This window comes from Sceloporus occidentalis, unplaced genomic scaffold (assembly GCF_023333645.1).
Source record: "Sceloporus occidentalis isolate IW3139 unplaced genomic scaffold, rSceOcc1.0.p SCAF_24, whole genome shotgun sequence".
NCBI classification, from domain to species: domain Eukaryota; kingdom Metazoa; phylum Chordata; class Lepidosauria; order Squamata; family Phrynosomatidae; genus Sceloporus; species Sceloporus occidentalis.
The window spans coordinates 5,111,532-5,132,399 of record NW_028317004.1 but is presented as its reverse complement, the minus strand read 5'-3'; the positions used below and the strand labels follow the sequence as shown (position 1 = coordinate 5,132,399).

Sequence of the window (20,868 nt, the reverse complement as noted above, 5' to 3'; positions counted from 1 at the left end):
CTTTCCAACACAGTAGCTGACTGGAACTCCAGATACTTAGTGGACAACAGCAATTGTAATCTTAACCAAATTCAAATTGACATGTTTGCATCCTGTATGAGATGTCAACTACCGAGGTTTCTCAGTTGGAAACCAGATCCTGAAGCATTAGTGGTAGATGCTTTCTTCCAAGATTGGACTTGGATGACAAATTACACTTTTCCTACGTTTGCTATGATTCATTGGGTTCTGTTGATAATTAGACTTCAAAGGGCAACAATTGTTTTGATGGTACCAATTTGCCCCCCCCCCAGCCACGGTTCCTAAATCTTCTAGAGTTTTCCATAAATTATCCTTAATTATTTCTGTCTTTTTCCAGAGATATTAATAAACCCAGTGGGAGAGATTCACCTGCTAATTGCCTCAAAGAATATTCCTCTGATGGCTTAACTGTTATCAGTACCAACATCTTTCTTGAAAGATTTTCGAGGTCGGCTATGAACATCATCCAAAACGTCTGAGCTCCAGGAATCGTTTCCAATTACAGCCTGGAAATTATGGTCTGGCTGGTGCATGGAACCGAATTTGGATCCCATAAACTCACAAGTCATTTTTTTGGGCCATTCCATCAATGAGGGTAACTTACTAATACATCAACATATATTGTTCTGCGATCTTCGCTTCTCATGCCTTTGTTGATGCCCTTCCGATAGGCAAAACAATCTTTGATTTGTAGACCAATGGAAAAGATTCAACTAAAGAAACCTCCCATTCCTAGATATTCTTTTACTTAGGATATTAATAAAGTTCTTGATTTCCTTACCCTATGGCCTCATAACAATTCAGTCTCTTTTACAGGAAATTAAAGCTGTTTAAGAGTCTCAAACGTCTGAGCCCTTGACATCAACAAAAAATCTTTTTAAACCCAATTGTGTCATGTTCTTTATTTCTAAGTACACTAAATTTTTCACCAGTGCCACCTTTCAATTATGTGTTGTCATTTGCTTGCAAAACTATATGTTTTGCATGACAGCTTTGCATAATCCGATTATTTCCACTATTCCACAAATAATATCACTCCCATTTCTATTTTCTATCAATCCTCCCATACATTTTTCTCTATTGTTTCCTAGGTTAATTAAGTTACTTTCGATTTTCCAAAACCTGGATGATGTTCCCTTTATTCATAGTCCGTTTTCCTTTGTGATTTGATAGATGGCTCCGATATGTTCACTCATTCATAACCTTGCTCTTCATTGTTGCATTTTACGTTCCAATAGACTTGCACACATTTGTTTCATTTTTGGTCCATTCTTTTCAGACAACGGATTTGATTTCTTGCCCTTTCAGGTAGCATTGTTTAGCTCTTTAATTACCATGTCATTTTTGCTGCTGTAGGATACAGTAAAGAAAGTTTTTGTATATTATTGGCCTCCTGTCTTTAATAAAATCTTGAATCTACATCAATCCACTAAAAAATCATAAAATTTCATTTAAATGGGACACTTGGGAGGTATTGAGTTTATCCTATTTTAGGACAGATACCTTGCTTATTAACCCCTTCGTGACAAAGGCTGATTTTACTTTTTGTACCCTTCGTGACAATGGCCGTTTTAACATTTCTGCGCTGCTCGTGTTTAGTTGTAATTTTCTTCTTTCCCGTTTACTGAACCCACACACATTAGATATTGTTTTTTTCAGGACAAGAAGGGATTTCTTTAGATGACATTGTTTTGATTGTATCATATTACTTACTATAAAAAAAAGTATGAAATATGGTGAACAATTTAGAAAAAAATTACAGTTTTTAACTTTTAGTTGAAAAATCTTTTACTCATCTATAAAAGGTAATGAAAAAACCTGCTAAATAGATTCTACTATTTGTCCTGAGTTTAGAAATACCCAATGTTTTTATGTTTTTTTGCTTTTTTCTACACGTTATGGGGCAAAAAGTACAGGTAGCGTTTTGCTATTTCAAAGCCATTTTTTCCAAATCTGGTAATTCTTCCCCCCATGTGCCATTTCGGGTATCTTTGAAGCCGGCCAATACAATTTACCCCATCAAGTCATATATTTTTGAAAACTAGACAGCCCAGGGTATTCCAAATGCTAGTATTTTAACCCTTTCCAAGCACTAATTCTACCATCAGCCTTTGTCAAACTTTATGGTAGTCATTTTTTTGGCATTTGTTTTTTCACACACATTTTACTTTAGGTATGAATAAACAGGTTCTGGTATATGTCACTATCATAAAACATGTGTTCAGCAACATCTCCTGAGCGCGGTGATACCCCACATGAATGATTTTGCCTGGCTGTTTGGGGGCAAAAGGGCCACATTTGGGGCATGCACATTTTTCAATGTTGAACTTTGGCATTTGGGGATCCAAATTCTATCACAAAACACCTCTCGTATAAATCACTATCACAAAACACCCCAATATGTGTTCAGCAACATCTCCTGAGCGCGGTGATACCCCACATGAATGATTTTGCCTGGCTGTTTGGGGGTAAAAGGGCCACATTTGGGGCATGCACATTTGGGGCATGCACATTTTTCAATGTTGAACTTTGGCATTTGGGGATCCACTGCCCATGCCCTATTTGGTACATCTTTGAGCCGGGCCATTTCAGTATGCCCAATAAAGCCATATATTTTTGAAAACTAGACACCCCAGGGTATTTCAAATGCTAGTATTTTAACTCTTTCCATGCACCATATCTACCACCAGTCTTTGTCAAACTTTGTGGTAGTCATTTTTTTGCATTTGTTTTGTCACACACATTTTACTTCAGGTATGAAAAAGTTCTCGTATAAATCACTATCACAAAACACCCCAATATGTGTTCAGCAACATCTCCTGAGCGCGGTGATACCCCACATGAATGATTTTGCCTGGCTGTTTGGGGGTAAAAGGGCCACATTTGGGGCATGCACATTTGGGGCATGCACATTTTTCAATGTTGAACTTTGGCATTTGGGGATCCACTGCCCATGCCCTATTTGGTACATCTTTGAGCCAGGCCATTTCAGTGTGCCCAACAAAACCATATATTTTTGAAAACTAGACACCATAGGGTATTTTAAATGCTGGTATTTTAACTCTTTGCATGCACACATTCTACCACCAGCATTTTTTCAAAGTTTGCAGTAGTATTTTTGTGTGTGTATTTTTCCCACACACACCTACTTTATGTGAATTTACAGCTCCTGGTATATGCCGCTGTCACACGACACCCCAATATGTGTTCAGCAACATCTCCTGAGTACAGTCATTTTTGGGGGGAACTAGAAGGCCACATTTGGTACGTGTGCATTTTTCTAATTGGAAATTAGATGTGTGGCCATCCTTCCCCCCCGTGTTAATTGGGACATTGTTGAATCCGGCCAATTCAATTTACCCCATCAAATCGCACAAGTAGACACCCCATGGGCATTTAATATGCCAGTATTTTAACTCTTTCCATGCGAGAATTGTTTTAAGCTAATGTGCTAATTTTAGGACTTGCTCACAAAATATATTTTTTATATATATATTTTAAATTTTTTTTGCCTTTTTTAAGACATTTTTAACATTTTTCTTCAACTTGAAGGTTCCCCTGATAGTGACATCAGAGGGAAATTATTTTTACATTTTACTGTTTTTTTACTATTTTTTTTCTAATTATTATTAATTTTATTTTATTTTTAATTTATTTTTTCTAATCACACTGTGATTAGAAAGCTGGGCTCCATTGACTTGCATGGTTGAATGCAGTACCTGTATACAACCTGCAAGTGGAGCCAGAGTTCTCTAGAGGGTCTGGAGACCGTCTAGCGAACCTTTTCATCTTTATTATTTTTTTTCCCGGGCCGCCGCCATCTTGCTGATGGCGAAGATCACCGGCAGCTGCGGCTGTGACCGCTCTCCGGAGCGGTCACAGTCCATCAAGAGGTAAGTGTTTAAGTTTAGGAGGTGATCGTTGATCGCCTCCTAAACGCTTTTAAAACGGGCGTCCGCCGCCATACATTGTATGGCGGATGTTGATGCCCCGGGGAGGGGCCAGACATGGCCCCTGATTCCGATCATGGCGTTGCTGAATGCCTCGAGGTCGAGGCATTACAGCAACGCCGTTTGGGTAAAAAAATCGATGACGGATCGATTTTTTTTTTTACCCGTTTTAACAAATGACGGTCCTGGCACGTCATTTGTCGTTAACGACATGTTTTTCCGTGACGTGCCCGGACCGGAAATTGTCATCAAGAGGTTAAACTTACTCTTCCTGGTCACTTATTTTATGCATTGGCCTGTCATCGAATTATAAAAGCTGTGAAAAATATGTGATATAATAACAATATATTATTATTATTATTACTACTACTTAAATAAGACAACACTTACTTTAGAAGCAGAATATATAGCATAGAGTGGACATGGAAAACGGCCAAAAGCGGAAGATATGTTCAAAATAAGACCTTTCTTCCTGAAATAAAACAGGCTAATGTTTATCAAGATCAGTCTTCCCCAGTAAATTAATTTACACATGCATATGCACAAATACATACATGCAAAACAAACACAAGTCTTTTTATCATTAGAGCTTAGGAGGCTACCAGTGTCTGATGGATAAAATGGCACTGCTAACTTTCAAGATTCTTTAGCAGTTTATTTTTTTTAAGTACAATTACAATAACAATTAGTGCATTGTTGCATTAATGCATCAAACACCTTACCGCTCTTCCATTTGCTTTAAAATAATTCTTGTCATCTAAAGATATAAAAAAACAGAAATATGTAATTATTCCTACAATAATATACATACCAGGGGCGGGCTGGGCCGGGGGGCAATTGCCCCCCAGGCCGCCCGAAATCTAATCTAAATGGCCGCTGGGTGCTGATGCCGCCGGCCGGCGCTACTTTAATACTTTTTTTAAAAAATTTAATATGGCAAGCCAGATCGGCTATTAAATGAAAAAAAAAAATAGTATTAAAGCAGCGCCGGCCGGCAGCATCAGCACCCAGTGACCATTTAGATTCGATTTCCAACAATCTGATGGCCGCATACTGATGGGAGCAGCGTGAGGCGTGAAAGCTCCGCCCCCTCGCACTCACCTTTCACCCCTCACGCTGTTTCCATCACTATGCGGCCATCAGATTGTTGGAAATCGAATCTAAACGGCCGCTGGGTGCTGATGCTGCCGGCCGGCGCTACTTTAATACTTTATTTATTTTTAATATGGCAAGCCGATCCGGCATAGTAAATAAATAAAAAAAAGGATTAAAGTAGCTCCGGCCGGTGGCATCAGTACCCAGCGGCCGTTTAGATAAGTTTTCCAGCAGTCTGATGGCCGCATAGTGATGGGAGCAGCGTGAGGGGTGAAAGGTGAGTGTGAGGGGGCGGAGCCACTTCACTTGACTTGCCCCCCAGGCCTTAGGCTGCCAGCCCTCCCCCGATGACAACACTGAAGAAATGACACTCTGCTACAATGTAAAGTAGTGAGTGTACAGCCTGTATAACAGTGTAAATTTGCTGTTCCCTCAAAATAACTCAACACACAGCCATTAATATCTAAACCTTGGCAACAAAAGTGAGCACACCTCTTAGTGGAAATGCCCAAATTGGTCCTAATTAGCCATTTCTCCTCCTCAGTGTCATGTGACTCGTTAGTGTTACAAGGTCTCAGGTGTGAACGGGGAGCAGGTGTGTTAAATTTAGTGTTATCGCTCTCACACTCTCCTATACTGGTCACTGGAAGTTCAACATGGCACCTCATGGCAAACAACTCTCTGAGGATCTGAAAAAAGAATTGTTATGCTACATAAAGATTTTATTTACACAAACGTGAGGGGTGTACTCACTTTTGTGAGATACTGTAAATAGATATATATATACAGTGTATATATATATATATATATATATATGTATATATATATATTAGACTTGTGCACTGCTTTTCGTACAAACTTTTTCTAACAAAAATGGCAAAATGACAAATCAATTTTAAAAGCAGTGGTCACACCAAATACCGATTAAGGTTTTTCTTCTCTTCACTCATTTTGCATGAAAGAAAGTGAGACAGAGTGAGATCCTAAACTTCACATACCTTATAATGAGAAGCAATACAATTCTATTTTTTGTTTTCATTTTTTTATTAACCCCTTAACGTCAATTGCCGGGTCAGGCATGTCATGCAAAACGGTCACTTAACGACCTATGACGTGCCTGACACGTCATGAGACTTAAACAAGCTTAGAAAGGGTATATATGATAAATGTATATATATATGTATATTTGCTATCTGCTATCAAAAATGTAAAATGCAATGATTTATGTATACCAGTTTGCAGCTTGTTTGTTTTTACTAGTCCATTTGAAGTGCAAGACATCAGGCTATCGATACAGATAAATGTGACACCTAGGATTTTGTGTCTGTTAAATCCAAGTGTAGTTTTGTGCAGTATTCAAATGACAAACATCCATTTGCCAAAAAATTGGGGGGGGGGGATTAACAACTTTCTGTCCCTGCATAGGCATTGGTAGTTACAGAATCCACTCAATATTTCTGTGATCACCATAAAGCCTATCTAGTATTACATTTGGTTTGTGTTCATTTGCAACAAATGCGAGCATAAAAATATCACAGTGAAATGTCTTTAAAGCACTCGGAACTCATCTGAAGAAGAGACCTCTGGGGTTCAGAAAATATATGTGATGCTTAATAGACTTGGGCACCAGGGGGCTCTTCGTGTTCGTCTTCGTGCTCGTCTTCGGGGAAAAAAAAATCTTCGTATTCCGCGAATATTCGCCCGTTCCTGTCTTCTCTTCGGGCGAATATTCGCGGACATTCTTCGTGCTCGTTTAATCTTCGTTTTCCTCCTGGTTGCCTAGCAGGGGTTAATACGGGGTTAATAACACATCACAGCAGCAGCAGCTGCCGTGAAGGTACGTGTGTGCAGCTCTATTGGTCGTTTCGGCAGGGGGCTGGTCTGGCATCAACGAGTGAATTGCAGAACTGCAGAATGCACTTCATTCGTTGATGGCAGGCGAGCCCCCTGCCGAAACGACCAATAGAGTTGCACACACATACCGAGGTGTACTGTCCATAGATGTTTAATAAAAGAATAGGGAATATTTTACATTTTTAAATTGATTTTGGACCACTTTACATGCCTAACATTTGCTACCTATTTACAATGGCATACTTTGCAACAACCCAACTTACTTATTGGACAGGACTGGAAAATAGCAGGACTGTCCACCAAAATCTTGGGTGTGTTGGCAGGTATGCTGATGGAAAAATGTTGGACAAGAACTAAAAAATAGCTTAGGGTTAATGTACGGTTATGTTTAAGATTAGTAGCAGTGCACTGGTTTGGTTAAAGATGGATTATGTCTAAATAATAATAATTTAATTTTAATGTTTTTTTTAAAAAAAAAATAGGGGTTTATTTAAATGTATTTTAAAGTTAGATTTATTATTTAGTACTTGATTATATTTATTAAATGTTTATAGTAGCGTTACCTACCGAGCTATAACTACCTATGTGTATTTGCATTTTGCATACCTAGTTTAGCTAAATTAGATGGGACAGGACTGGAAAAAAGCAGGACTGTCCCTGAAAAAGTTGGGTCTGTTGGCAGGTATGTGGATGGAAAAATGTTATAGGGTGAAGTGTGAGTTATAGTGTTAATGTAATGCTATTAGTGAGTGAAGGCCAGGGCAAATAACAAGGAAAAGGTCCTTGTGTTTTGTGCATTGTAAGTGTGTGTGTATGTGTGTTATGTGTGATGTCACTGTGTGTTATATGTGTTATATGTGTTATTGTGTGTGTTATGTTTGGTTGGTTGTGTATCAGAAGGAAAATAATGAAATGGAAAAGGAAATGGGAAAGGCAAATGAGTGGGCAATTGGCGACCCGCTCACCTGTTTCACCCCAGGGCAAAGCACCCAAACACTGTCAGTCTTAGACGTTTGGCAGCAGACTTCCAGAGCTCAGACACAAGGCCCTAGCGTAAGCTGGCCACTCCGGCGGAGGTAGCAGGCGTTGCCACACCGCAAACAGAGGCAGCCAGGGGGGAGAAACTGCCCTTACCATTAGGGACATTTTGGGCATGACTCTAGCCAGGAAGCGAACTGGCAGAGAAGAGATGCTGGCACCACCACCAGCAGCAGCATTGAAAAGGCGAATGAGTGGGCAATTGGCGACCCACTCACCTGTTTCACCCCAGGGCAAAGCACCCAAACACTGTCAGTCTTAGACGTTTGGCAGCAGACTTCCAGAGCTCAGACACAAGGCCCTAGCGTAAGCTGGCCACTCCGGCGGAGGTAGCAGGCGTTGCCACACCGCAGACAGAGGCAGCCAGGGGGGAGAAACTGCCCTTACAATTAGGGACATTTGAGGCATGACACTAGCCAGGAAGCGAACTGGCAGAGAAGAGATGCTGGCACCACCACCAGCAGCAGCATTGAAAAGGCGAATGAGTGGGCAATTGGCGACCCACTCACCTGTTTCACCCCAGGGCAAAGCACCCAAACACTGTCAGTCTTAGACGTTTGGCAGCAGACTTCCAGAGCTCAGACACAAGGCCCTAGCGTAAGCTGGCCACTCCGGCGGAGGTAGCAGGCGTTGCCACACCGCAGACAGAGGCAGCCAGGGGGGAGAAACTGCCCTTACAATTAGGGACATTTGAGGCATGACACTAGCCAGGAAGCGAACTGGCAGAGAAGAGATGCTGGCACCACCACCAGCAGCAGCATTGAAAAGGCGAATGAGTGGGCAATTGGCGACCCACTCACCTGTTTCACCCCAGGGCAAAGCACCCAAACACTGTCAGTCTTAGACGTTTGGCAGCAGACTTCCAGAGCTCAGACACAAGGCCCTAGCGTAAGCTGGCCACTCCGGCGGAAGTAGCAGGCGTTGCCACACCGCAGACAGAGGCAGCCAGGGGGGAGAAACTGCCCTTACAATTAGGGACATTTTGGGCATGACTCTAGCCAGGAAGCGAACTGGCAGAGAAGAGATGCTGGCACCACCACCACCACCACCACCACCAGCAGCATTGAAAAATTGGAAAGGCGAATGAGAGGGCAATTGGCGACCCGCTCACCTGTTTCACCCCAGGGCAAAGCACCCAAACACTGTCAGTCTTAGACGTTTGGCAGCAGACTTCCAGAGCTCAGACACAAGGCCCTAGCGTAAGCTGGCCACTCCGGCGGAGGTAGCAGGCGTTGCCACACCGCAGACAGAGGCAGCCAGGGGGGAGAAACTGCCCTTACAATTAGGGACATTTGAGGCATGACACTAGCCAGGAAGCGAACTGGCAGAGAAGAGATGCTGGCACCACCACCAGCAGCAGCATTGAAAAGGCGAATGAGTGGGCAATTGGCGACCCACTCACCTGTTTCACCCCAGGGCAAAGCACCCAAACACTGTCAGTCTTAGACGTTTGGCAGCAGACTTCCAGAGCTCAGACACAAGGCCCTAGCGTAAGCTGGCCACTCCGGCGGAGGTAGCAGGCGTTGCCACACCGCAAACAGAGGCAGCCAGGGGGGAGAAACTGCCCTTACCATTAGGGACATTTTGGGCATGACTCTAGCCAGGAAGCGAACTGGCAGAGAAGAGATGCTGGCACCACCACCAGCAGCAGCATTGAAAAGGCGAATGAGTGGGCAATTGGCGACCCACTCACCTGTTTCACCCCAGGGCAAAGCACCCAAACACTGTCAGTCTTAGACGTTTGGCAGCAGACTTCCAGAGCTCAGACACAAGGCCCTAGCGTAAGCTGGCCACTCCGGCGGAGGTAGCAGGCGTTGCCACACCGCAGACAGAGGCAGCCAGGGGGGAGAAACTGCCCTTACCATTAGGGACATTTGATTCATGACACTAGCCAGGAAGCGAACTGGCATCGAAGAGACACTGGCACCACCACCAGCAGCAGCAGCAGAATTGGGAAAGGCGAATGAGTGGGCAATTGGCGACCCACTCACCTGTTTCACCCCAGAGCAAAGCATCCAAACACTGTCAGTCCTTGGCGTTTGGGAGCGGACTTCCAGAGCTCAGACACAAGGCCCTAGCGTAAGCTGGCTACATTGGCGGAGGTAGCAGGCGTTGCCACACCGCAGCAAGTGCAACCAGGGGGGAGAAACTGCCCTTACCATAAGGGACATTTGAGGCATGACACTAGCCAGGAAGCGAACTGGCAGAGAAGAGACACTGGCACCACCACCAGCAGCAGCAGCAGCAGCATTGGAAAAGGCGAATGAGTGGGCAATTGACGACCCGCTCACCTGTTTCACCCCAGGGCAAAGCATCCAAAAACTGTCAGTCCTTGGCGTTTGGGAGCGGACTTCCAGAACTCAGACACAAGGCCCTAGCGTAAGCTGGCTACACCGGCGGAGGTAGCAGGCGTTGCCACACCGCAACAAGTGCAACCAGGGGGGAGAAACTACCCTTACCATCAGGGACATTCGAGGCATGACACTAGCCAGGAAGCGAACTGGCATTGAAGAGAGACACTGGCACCACCACCAGCAGCAGCAGAATTGGGAAAGGCGAATGAGTGGGCAATTGACGACCCGCTCACCTGTTTCACCCCAGGGCAAAGCATCCAAGCACTGTCAGTCCTTGGCGTTTGGGAGCAGACCTACAGAACTCAGACACAAGGCCCTAGCGTAAGCTGGCTACACCGGCGGAGGTAGCAGGCGTTGCCACACCGCAGCAAGTGCAACCAGGGGGGAGAAACTACCCTTACCATCAGGGACATTCGAGGCATGACACTAGCCAGGAAGCGAACTGGCATTGAAGAGAGACACTGGCACCACCACCAGCAGCAGCAGAATTGGGAAAGGCGAATGAGTGGGCAATTGACGACCCGCTCACCTGTTTCACCCCAGGGCAAAGCATCCAAGCACTGTCAGTCCTTGGCGTTTGGGAGCAGACCTACAGAACTCAGACAGAAGGCCCTAGCATAAGCTAGCTACACCGGCGGAGGTAGCAGGCGTTGCCACACCGCAGCAAGTGCAACCAGGGGGGAGAAACTACCCTTTCCATTAGGGACATCTGAGGCATGATTTCAGCCAGGAAGCGAACTGGCAAAAGATACTGGCACCACCACCAGCAGCAGCGTTGGAAACGGAAAAAGGTGAATGAGTGGGCAATTGACGACCCACTCACCTGTTTCACCCCAGGGCAAAGCATCCAAAGACTGTCAGTCCTAGGCGTTTGGGAGCGGACTTACAGAGCTCAGACACTAGGCCCTAGCGTAAATTGGCTACACCAGCGGAGGTAGCAGGCATTGCCACACCGCAGCAAGTGCAACCAGGGGGAGAAACTACCTTAAACATTAGAGAGAAAAAATTTAACTTTCCAAGCTAAGAGCTGGGTAACCCAATTTGGGCAGATTGAATTTAAGAAAGGCAATCTGCTCCATCAGATGAGGTGCCATGCGTGAGCGCTGTGGACTCAGTATGTTTCCAGTCATAGAAAACACGCGCTCACTTTGAACAGTGGTTGGCGGACATGATAGAAGCTGCTGCGCAACCCATGAGAGTGCAGGCCACACACTCTTCTTTTCATCCCAGTAGCTAAGAGGATCAACATTAGGAGCAGAAGGAACTTCACAGAGGTAAAGTTTGACCATTTCAGCAGCACTACTCTCCTTTCTGCTGCTAGCTCTGTCAGATGGTCCAACTATACTGCCAAGTGCCTCTTCCCAAAACGCAGCTGCTCCACTCAGCTGTGTTGTGCTGCTTGTGGCACTGCTGCTGATGCTGCTGCTAGGGGTAGCAGACCACATCATCTCTTCCTCCTCCTGCACCTCACCCTCCTCGGACAGCATTCCCATTTTACGCTGCCAGTCACGCACCTTGTTGACCAATTGCTCCCGGTAGCTACTGAGAACATTGAATTTCAAAGCTAGCTTTCCCTTAATTCTTGGATCACAAAGGCACGCTAGCATCATTTCGGGACTCTCTTCCATTCGCTTGCGAAGGTGTACTTTTAGCAGATCCTTCAGCTTCCTGACTATGGCTGCTACGTCAGGATGTAGAGTGCCACCTTGAACAGCCTCACGGTTTCCAAGGAACACATCCATCTTGCTGCCTAGATGGGAGAACACAGGGATTACCTGGGCCAGACTGGCAGTGTTTGAGCTTAAATTTTCTGTGGCATCCCTGAATGGTTTAAGGACTGCCACTAGCTGGGCGATCACTGTCCAATCCTCCCTATTCAATGGAGAGGTAATCCCAATATTGTGCTCTGAGGCAAGATTATGGATTGCCCTCTGCTGCTCCAAAATCCTCTCTAGCATGTCTAACGTGGAGTTCCACCGTGTACTGACATCCTGACGTAGGCAGTGTACGGGAAGACCTGACCTCGCCTGCTCTTCCCTCAAAAGTTGGCTAGCCTTAACACTATGGTGAAAGTGCCCAGCGATCTTTCTGCAGCGGGACAGAACTACTGCTGCCACATTAGTTCCTTCTGACATTGCTGCCTTCACTACAAGATGGATGATGTGGGCTGCACAGCGCACACCAACAATATGACCATCTCGCAGCGCTTTCACCATATTGGCACCTCCGTCAGTTACCACAAAACCAACTTCAACATTGGTGCCCGCCTCTGCTCCCACCCAAAGGCTAAACATTTTCCTAATCGCATGCAGAATATTTTGGGAAGTGTGCTTTTCATCCATCACTTCTGCATGGAGAAGGAATGATCGGTAGCCTGCTGCAGCAACTTCCTTAGACACACCGGGCTGCCACCAGTGTGCTGTCAAAGAAAGAAAGGCATGCTGGGCTGGGCATGCAGTGCTCCAACCTGCCTTGGTCTCTGGCTGCCAGCACTAGTTGCTGCTGCTGCTGCTGCTGCTGCTATTGGCTCAGAAGAAGAAGCTGTTGGGGTTTTTCCACGGCCACCAGCTATGCTGCCTGCACTAAGTTTTACCTCTGCATCTTTCCCCAATAGCACAGCGTTGTGTTGAGTGCTGAGGTGATGCTTCATGCTAGCACTGGTAAAATGGCCAGACACTTTCCCTCTGCTTATTAGCTTCCCACAATGTTTGCACTTTCCATAGCGCCCTTCTTCAACATTTTCAAAGTGCTCCCAAATTGGGGCGCGCATAGCCTTGGAGTGTGCCTTGGGTGCTGCTCTTACTGCTCGGGGTGGATGAACAGAGGCAGAACTAGTGGTGGTGGGACTGGTGGTAACAGTACTGGCCATAGTGGGACTGCTAATTGCTTTAGATTTGCTAGGTTTTGCTGCTGCTGCTGGTGGTGGTGATGGTGATGATCGTAGCGGAGAAGGTGGAGGCTCAGGGGAAAATTGTGCACTAGTCATTTGGACACTGCTCCCTGAGGAATCTGATTCCTGACCACTCATCTCCTCTACTTCCTCTGGCTCATAGTCTAGCTCTTCATTAGCCAGATCAAATGGAATTCCTGCTAGGCTGGAGCTAAGACTGATATCGTCGTGAGACTCGTGACTAGTAGTAGTGCGAGCAGGAAGAATAGACTCTGCACTTGGCCTCTCAGTCTCAGGCTCCTCTGCTACCTCGCTAGGTGGAGTTCCACTATGTGTAGCCCTCTCTCTAACTGTCTTTACAAAAATTTTGTAAGGACTTGGTGGCTTGCTAGAGGTACTAGGAGGACATGGCGTGGCGGTACCAGTGGGAACAGTAGGCGCAGCACTAGTGGTGGTAGAGGCGGGGGTGGTGGTGGTGGTGGTTTTCCCTACAAAGGAATGAGATCGCTTTGGTTTGGGACCCCTCTGAGTCTTGCTGCTAATTTGGCTCTGCTTGGTACCTTGCATGCTGCTGGTGGATGGGGAAGATGCTGCTTGGGGCAAAAGGCACTTCTTTTTAGTCACTGGGCTGGTACTACTTGTGCTACCCTTTAACTTTGAACGTGCTTCTGGTGCTTTAGGCTTTCCGTAAAAAACCATAGAGCTTGTGGGCCTAGCCGCACTACTACTGCCTGCTTTTGGTGCCTTTCCTTTACTTGATGATCCTTCAAGCAATGCTTCCCCAAATGATAAGCGAGAGCTTGGCCTACTTGGCCGACTAGACTGACGCAAAGGCTGCATCTTAGAGCTGGTGGTGGTGCTGGTGGTGGTAGATGGAGCTTGTCCCTCCTTAGTCCCAAAAGGAGGATCCATTTCAAATTTTGTGTTGTGTGTGTAGTGTAGTGTAGTGTAGTGTAGTGTAGTGTTTAAAAAACTATAAAAAAAAAAATAAAAAAATAAAAATAAAAAAAAGGAAAAACGAATTAAAGACAAAAAAATTAGAGGAAGTTCTCTTCAGTGCTACTGCTTAAAAAGTAAAACTATGCACTACTGCACTGTGCTGTGTGCAATCTGCCAAAATCCTAAAGTTATTGAAATTATTAACTCAAGATTAACTATTTAATAACTAGCAGTATTTTATTTTTAATTTGAATTTACACGGACCTAAGAGCTTAGCCTACCACTATGCTAGCCTAAAGCTATATTTCCTTACTATAAGTCTACCTCTAGGCAGACGCTCTCAAACCCACTAAGCTAAAGTGAGGTTAAATCAGATTCAGTATATGATTTATTAATTAATATTAAGTTATATAATATTAATAGATTAGAACTAATTTACTTATATATTATGTATTATAGATAGAAGAATATAGATTATGAATTAGAATTTAGAATTAGAATTACTTATATTATAGATTATGAATTAGAATATTATTATTTATAATATATTATAGATTAAGATTAAAGAAGATTAGAATTATTTTAGTACTACAGCTAGTAGCTTGAAGCTTTGCTTAGTACAGCTCGTCACAGTCAATTTTTCTTGAAAAGAATTAGAAATAAAATAAAATGTCACAGCAAAACAGTTATCTTCACTGCTTGCTGCACTCACTAGCCCAACAAGTTCACTTCACTGATGGACTGAGGTGAGCAAAACACTAAGGGTACTTTTAATAAAATTGAAATAAAATGTAAAATAAATGAGAAAATCTTTGCAAAACAGTTAACGTCACTGCTTGCTGATCAAAAAAAAACACAGCACTTATGCGGCTGCACTCACTAGCCCAACAAGTTCACTTCACTGATGGACTGAGGTGAGCAAAACAAATGAAATAAAATGAAAGATTAATTAAGAAAAATTGACTTGGTCTCTTACTGTTGCTAAAAGAAAGCACAAACTATAGAGCTGCAGCACCAGTACTAATAAGATTAGCTGAACTATACGCTAGTAGTAATTAATTAATATTATTACTTTTATTTATAGCTAATTTAATTAACTATTAAGATAAGAAAGAATTAGAGAATTATTGATATTACTGATTTTAGATTAGACACTAGTAGATGTTCTGAATGTCTACAGTACACTCTACACTAGTATACTATTACTAACTATAACTGACAAATATATATATAATTTTATAATGAATTCAATTATTAATTATATTAATTAATATTACTGATTTTAAATTAGACACTAGTAGATGAATGTCTACAGTACACTCTACACTAGTATACTATAGTATATATATATATATATGACTGACAAATATATATATATATATATAATATTATAATGAACTATTAAATTATAGATTCTATTAAATTGTAATTTATAAATTCTATTTAATTTATTTAAGCAGGACAGGCAATAGGCACTAGTGCCAGCCCAGGGCAAGGGCACCCCAGTGCCACTGAGGCACTGGGTGCACTGTCAACTCAACAGCACTTACACTAAAGTTGATGACAAATTAATTTTAAAAAAATTAAATTAATCAAATTATTATTATTAAATATATTAATTAAGTAGCACTGAAGTGAGGATGAAGTACACAGTGAGAAATGGCAGGCTAAGGCTTACCAGTCTCACACAGAACAGAACAATCTCTCTCTGTAACGCTCGGATGCAGCACAGCAGTGTTGCCAAAGCAGTCACAGCGAAAAATGAATGGATCTCTCAGGCAAGCTCTGGTCTTATAAAGGCGCCTTCAGAATTCAAAAAACAGCAGCACAGGCATTGGACGAGACCCTTAGCGTTACGTCACAAGAGTGAGCTGATTGGACAGACGAGGATCAGCTCACTCCTGTTTGAAATTTTGGCGGTTGCGCGGCAAAAAAGAAGACGATCACGAAGAATCTTCGATTCTTCGTGATTGTGAGTCTTCGTCTTCGCCTACGGTTTGCCGGCACTGTATTCTGTTCTACGTTCCTTCGGAACGAACAAAAAAACGGCCTCTTCGTGCTCGTTTTCATGTTCGCCCGAAGACGAATGCACAAGTCTAATGCTTAAGGATTTGCTGTTACCCTAATAGAAAGTAGTACCTTGCACTGAAGACTCCATCTTGTCTTGGATTAATACAGCTATATCCCCTGTTACTTACTTACTTTATAAAACAAGGTAGTTACATTTAATTAGGCATCAACATGAAGCATATTTGAATGTTGGCATTAATGTAACTGAAAACATTCTGTGTATCTGGTAAAAAAGTCAACATATTTTTGTTCTAAATCAAACATCAATTTGAAAGAAATAATCTTGACTAGGAATGCTCTCTGGAGATGCCTATAATCTGTTCACGTTATGTCAGCATGACCTCACTATTTTTTTTTAAATGTAATCCCTTATTTGAAAAAGAAATCATTGTAATAAATTAAGTTAAAGTACATTTGCTTTCCATCATTAGAAAGATCTGTAAACACATCATCAACAACAGACTTGTGCATTCAGATGCACTCAATTTTAAAGAAATTTGTCAATTTCATTAATTCGTATGAAAACGAGGAGGGATCCCCCACGAATTAAGCCGAAGCTGAGAACTCCGAATTTTCATTTGAAATCCTGTTTCTTTAACGCTCTCTCACACTCTCACTAGCACTTGCTCTGATCCTACCTTCTCCACCAACCAATCCCTTGTTAGTGTCTCCTTGCCCTGTAGGTCAGCTTCTTTTCTTGCATCTTCTTGTTCTTCTTTCTTCGTCCGCTTCTCTGTGGACATGGTCCTCCGGTGAACTTCGGCAAAATGGCAGGAGGGCATAGAGAGGCCACAATAATGAAAACACTTTCACTGAGAAACAGAAGGATTTCTGCACCTCTCTTTCTCCAGGAATATATCTGCATTATTCTGGCCTCTCTGAAATGGCTTATGTGCTTGTACCAAGTGCCTAATCATATAATTACAAGCACAAAATGCATAAGGAATTTGTTGTACTGCTTTCTTGCTGTTGCCTTTACAAAAATACATTTTCAAAGGAATATTGTTGCTGTTTATTTTTCATGAAAGGAATTGTCTGCCAAACCTATTTTATTGTGTTTCAAATGACAATTTGTATGCCCTAGTAATGTACTGGCTCAAAACATACTTGGCAGATAGCACACCCAATGTGCACCATCCATTGCTGTCCGACACACATTTACCAAAAGGGACTACACAGAAATCCCATAAACGGAGAACCAAAAAGTATCCGATGCACAAATGATCCCTAAAGCTCAAATTACTCTAGGCTATCTGCAGGTAAAATGCATCTGCTGATGGCTATGGTGGCAGTTCACCTCCTGGGTGATCAGGCTCCCCAGTGTACTGCTGTTCAATGGGCCAGTTATAGAAGAAATATCTGATCTCCCCAGCTGGCCCATTTACACTAAAGAGAATGCATTAAAAGACACTGCATGCCTTAAAGGCACAGAACATGGTGTCATACCCCGGTGCCCTGTATAAAGATGATGGCTGGGACGCCGCCCTGGGTCAGAACTAGAGCAGCGCTACAGGTAAATAAACCACGGTGTTCAGATAGACAGTCATCAAGGTTTAAAGTACAAATCAGTATATTAAATGATGCCAGTGTTCTATGTAATAATTTCAAGCAGATAACCACGAAATTAACTATGGCATACCTTCACAGTTGACGTGATGTTGCAATTAATCAGATTCTGGAAGTTAAAGAAAAACAAATAAGGTTATCACTTGATAAAAGTTGATCTTTTAGCTGTTTGATGGTCAAAAAGCATGCTCTATATGTTACTACAAGGATATGTAATTTCAGGATGGGTATTGCATGTGCTGTTTTAAACTATACAGATTTTATTTTCTGGCAAATCAGAAACTGCACTGTCTATTATATGAGAAGAAGAGTTGTGTGCATGACATCTAAATGTAATAGAAAATTACTTTTAAAGGAACACGCAAGCCATCATATGTACTTTAATGAATATGAGCTCACCACTCTGCCACTGGCGTAACTACAGAGGCCTCTAAGAGGCCCGGTGCGACCCCTTCTTCCTGTCTCCCCTTGCAGGTTCAAAATAGCTTTGAAAGGGCCTTTCCGACCTCGACCGTACCAATCCAGGTCAGAAGGGCCCTTTCTAAACTATTTTGAACCGGCACGGGGAGACAGGTGCGTATTGGGGTCATGTAACATCACGTGACCCTGCGGTAAATGTGGCATGGATGTGGACTTGTGTGTGTGTGAGCATAGATGTGTATTGTGTGTTTGTGTCAGCATGGATGTGTACTTGTATGTTTGTGTGAGCATGGATGTGTACGTGTGTGTTTGTGTGAGCATGGATGTGTACGTGTGTGTTTGTATGAGCATGGATGTGTACTTGTATGTTTGTGTGAGCATGGATGTGTATGTGTGTGTTTGTATGAGCATGGATGTTTGATTGTGTAAGCGGGCAATTTTTCACACCAGGGCCCAGTGGTTTCTTGTTACGCCTCTGCCCACCGCCCCGCTATTTGCTTTGCTGGCCAAACACATCTTCTGACGCTTGATATACCGTACTTACCAACAGTCAGCTCCAGTGCTGGCTCAATGAGCATTCCAGAGAGATCTAATGAGACCCCCATGTTCATGCCCAGAAACTGCTCCCATTCAATTCAAGAATTTAACTAGCCAGTCAAGGGAGTTGCTGCTTCTCACTAAAGTAAGTATTTTATATATTTTTGTTGCAGGTTAAATGGATGCTCATGAGAAAACATACATGTGGTTGTAATGGATAAACTAATAACTTGAAATAAAAACACGTAAAACCAAATATTTTGGATACAAATGTATAATAGCATGCTTACACCTGTTTGGTAGGCCTCGTATTATACATTTGTATTATTTGAGCCTAAGACTAGCTTAGCGCACCGACATTTTTTATTTTCCCTGTTTGCACATATTTGAGGTTGTTGGCTCCTCATCAGTCTGGTTGCAGCTTGCTGTCCAGGGGTTAATGGGGAGGAGATTTAATTGCACCTCCCCCTACACATTAATAATTGAGAGTGTGCCTTGACATGGCGGGAGACCTTAATTATGCTCAGACAGCGCAGACAGTTACTCTGCTGGGCTACCAAGCACCAGTCTGCAAGAAATTGGTTGCTGTGCAGTAGTATACTATTGGACTTTGTATATATATATATATGTATGTATATATATATATATATTTCCCGCCTTTTGCTCAGAGAGAGCCAGTTGCGATACACAAGCAAGAAATTGCGCAAGCGCAACCAGAACTTTCTTGTTGCATAAGCTTTGTTTTGTATGTAACATTTGAGTTTATAAACCCTACCTAATACAACATTGGTGACCTTCACCTGACCTCTTCCTATCCCCACCACATGTAGCCCTGTACAGTTGGTATCAGGGCTTTCCAAAGTACTTATAACCAGTACATATGCATTCACTGTTCGAGAGGCTGCCTGTGACACTGGAGTTTTCCTGTAATTGTTACATTAAAATTAGAAAGATGAGCATCCCATTTTACATAGCTTGTAAAATATGTATTATCTAAAGTTATATTTAAAACTACAGACTGATATATCTCTGAATCGCCTACCTTGTCATTGTCCGGTCCACTAAGAAAACGGCATGGGTCAGGGTTATGAAGCATTCCAACATTGTTAACTGAATGAAAGGTAACAAACTCATATTTAAGTATACCACAGAATTATTTTGCCTTTACAAACCTATAGCTAACAAATTATACAATTAACATTATATAAAAGTAATATCTGGAAATGATCATAAAAGAGTGAGTATTGCCCTGTTACCTGCATGGTGGCTGCCTCCTGACAGCTGGTGTGGGTATTAACATTCCACCAGTGATTTTCCCACTTGTGGCAGTGGTCCTTTATGAAACCATTGGTATCCCTTCCATCGAAGCTTATGAACGCGCTCCCCATTTTTGTATGGTGCCCTCTGTCTGACCCAAAATACATTTCCTGGAGATGCTACTGATCACATCTTCATAACTATCATACTGGTTTTAATAATGACATTCGGGAGAGATCAACTAAACACTTCCTAAGAAAAGAGACTATGATGTCACACAAAAACTGCATTAAAAGACCTGTTTCGATCTGAGGATACACTACCGCTTAAGTCAAGAGTGGCAGACTCAGGTAGTCTATGACATATTGCCTTAAGTCTCCTGGATGTAGACTTTTATTGTCCCAGGGCATTTTGAGATTTCCTTTCAAAATATATTTACTATTTGGAGGGCAGTGCATCAATACAATGACTCAGAATTGCATTATGAGAATTCTCACAATCTTTTTTTACAAGTAAATATTGGTTATAATGTAGCATATGTTTTGGTGTTAAGTAAAATATGGTAAAAGTTCCCCAAATCACACCTTACCCAGAATTCCAACCTCCAGACCTTTTAGATTTTCATTAATGTGTTCATAAATGTTATTGTTTGTGAAGTCAGCTTGTATGATCTTGACATGTCTTCCTGTAGACTGTTCTGTTTAATATATAAATAAAATCACAAAGCATCTCATGATCATAAAGACATTATAATACAACACCACAGAATTCAACCGAAAGTGACCAGGTGCCACCAAATTTAGACAGCAAGGCCAATTGTGGACATCAGATATCCGACCACCCCATGTCTGTTGACCCTGGACACCAGGCTATGATG

At 42.7% G+C, this 20,868-nt stretch overlaps 1 protein-coding gene across 1 annotated transcript in view; it reads right to left on the bottom strand.

Moving 5' to 3' along the window:
• The window catches only part of LOC149300542 (17-beta-hydroxysteroid dehydrogenase type 3-like), a 54,539-nt gene that overhangs the window by 22,332 nt on the left and 11,339 nt on the right, over positions 1 to 20,868 (bottom strand). The window contains exons 4-8 of the mRNA XM_089485032.1: positions 20,581 to 20,688; positions 19,777 to 19,844; positions 17,851 to 17,886; positions 4,694 to 4,728; positions 4,362 to 4,443 (exon numbers count right to left, since the gene is read on the bottom strand). Coding sequence (XP_089341158.1) covers positions 4,362 to 4,443; positions 4,694 to 4,728; positions 17,851 to 17,886; positions 19,777 to 19,844; positions 20,581 to 20,688 — 329 coding nt within the window. The remainder of the gene's footprint in view (positions 1 to 4,361; positions 4,444 to 4,693; positions 4,729 to 17,850; positions 17,887 to 19,776; positions 19,845 to 20,580; positions 20,689 to 20,868) is intronic.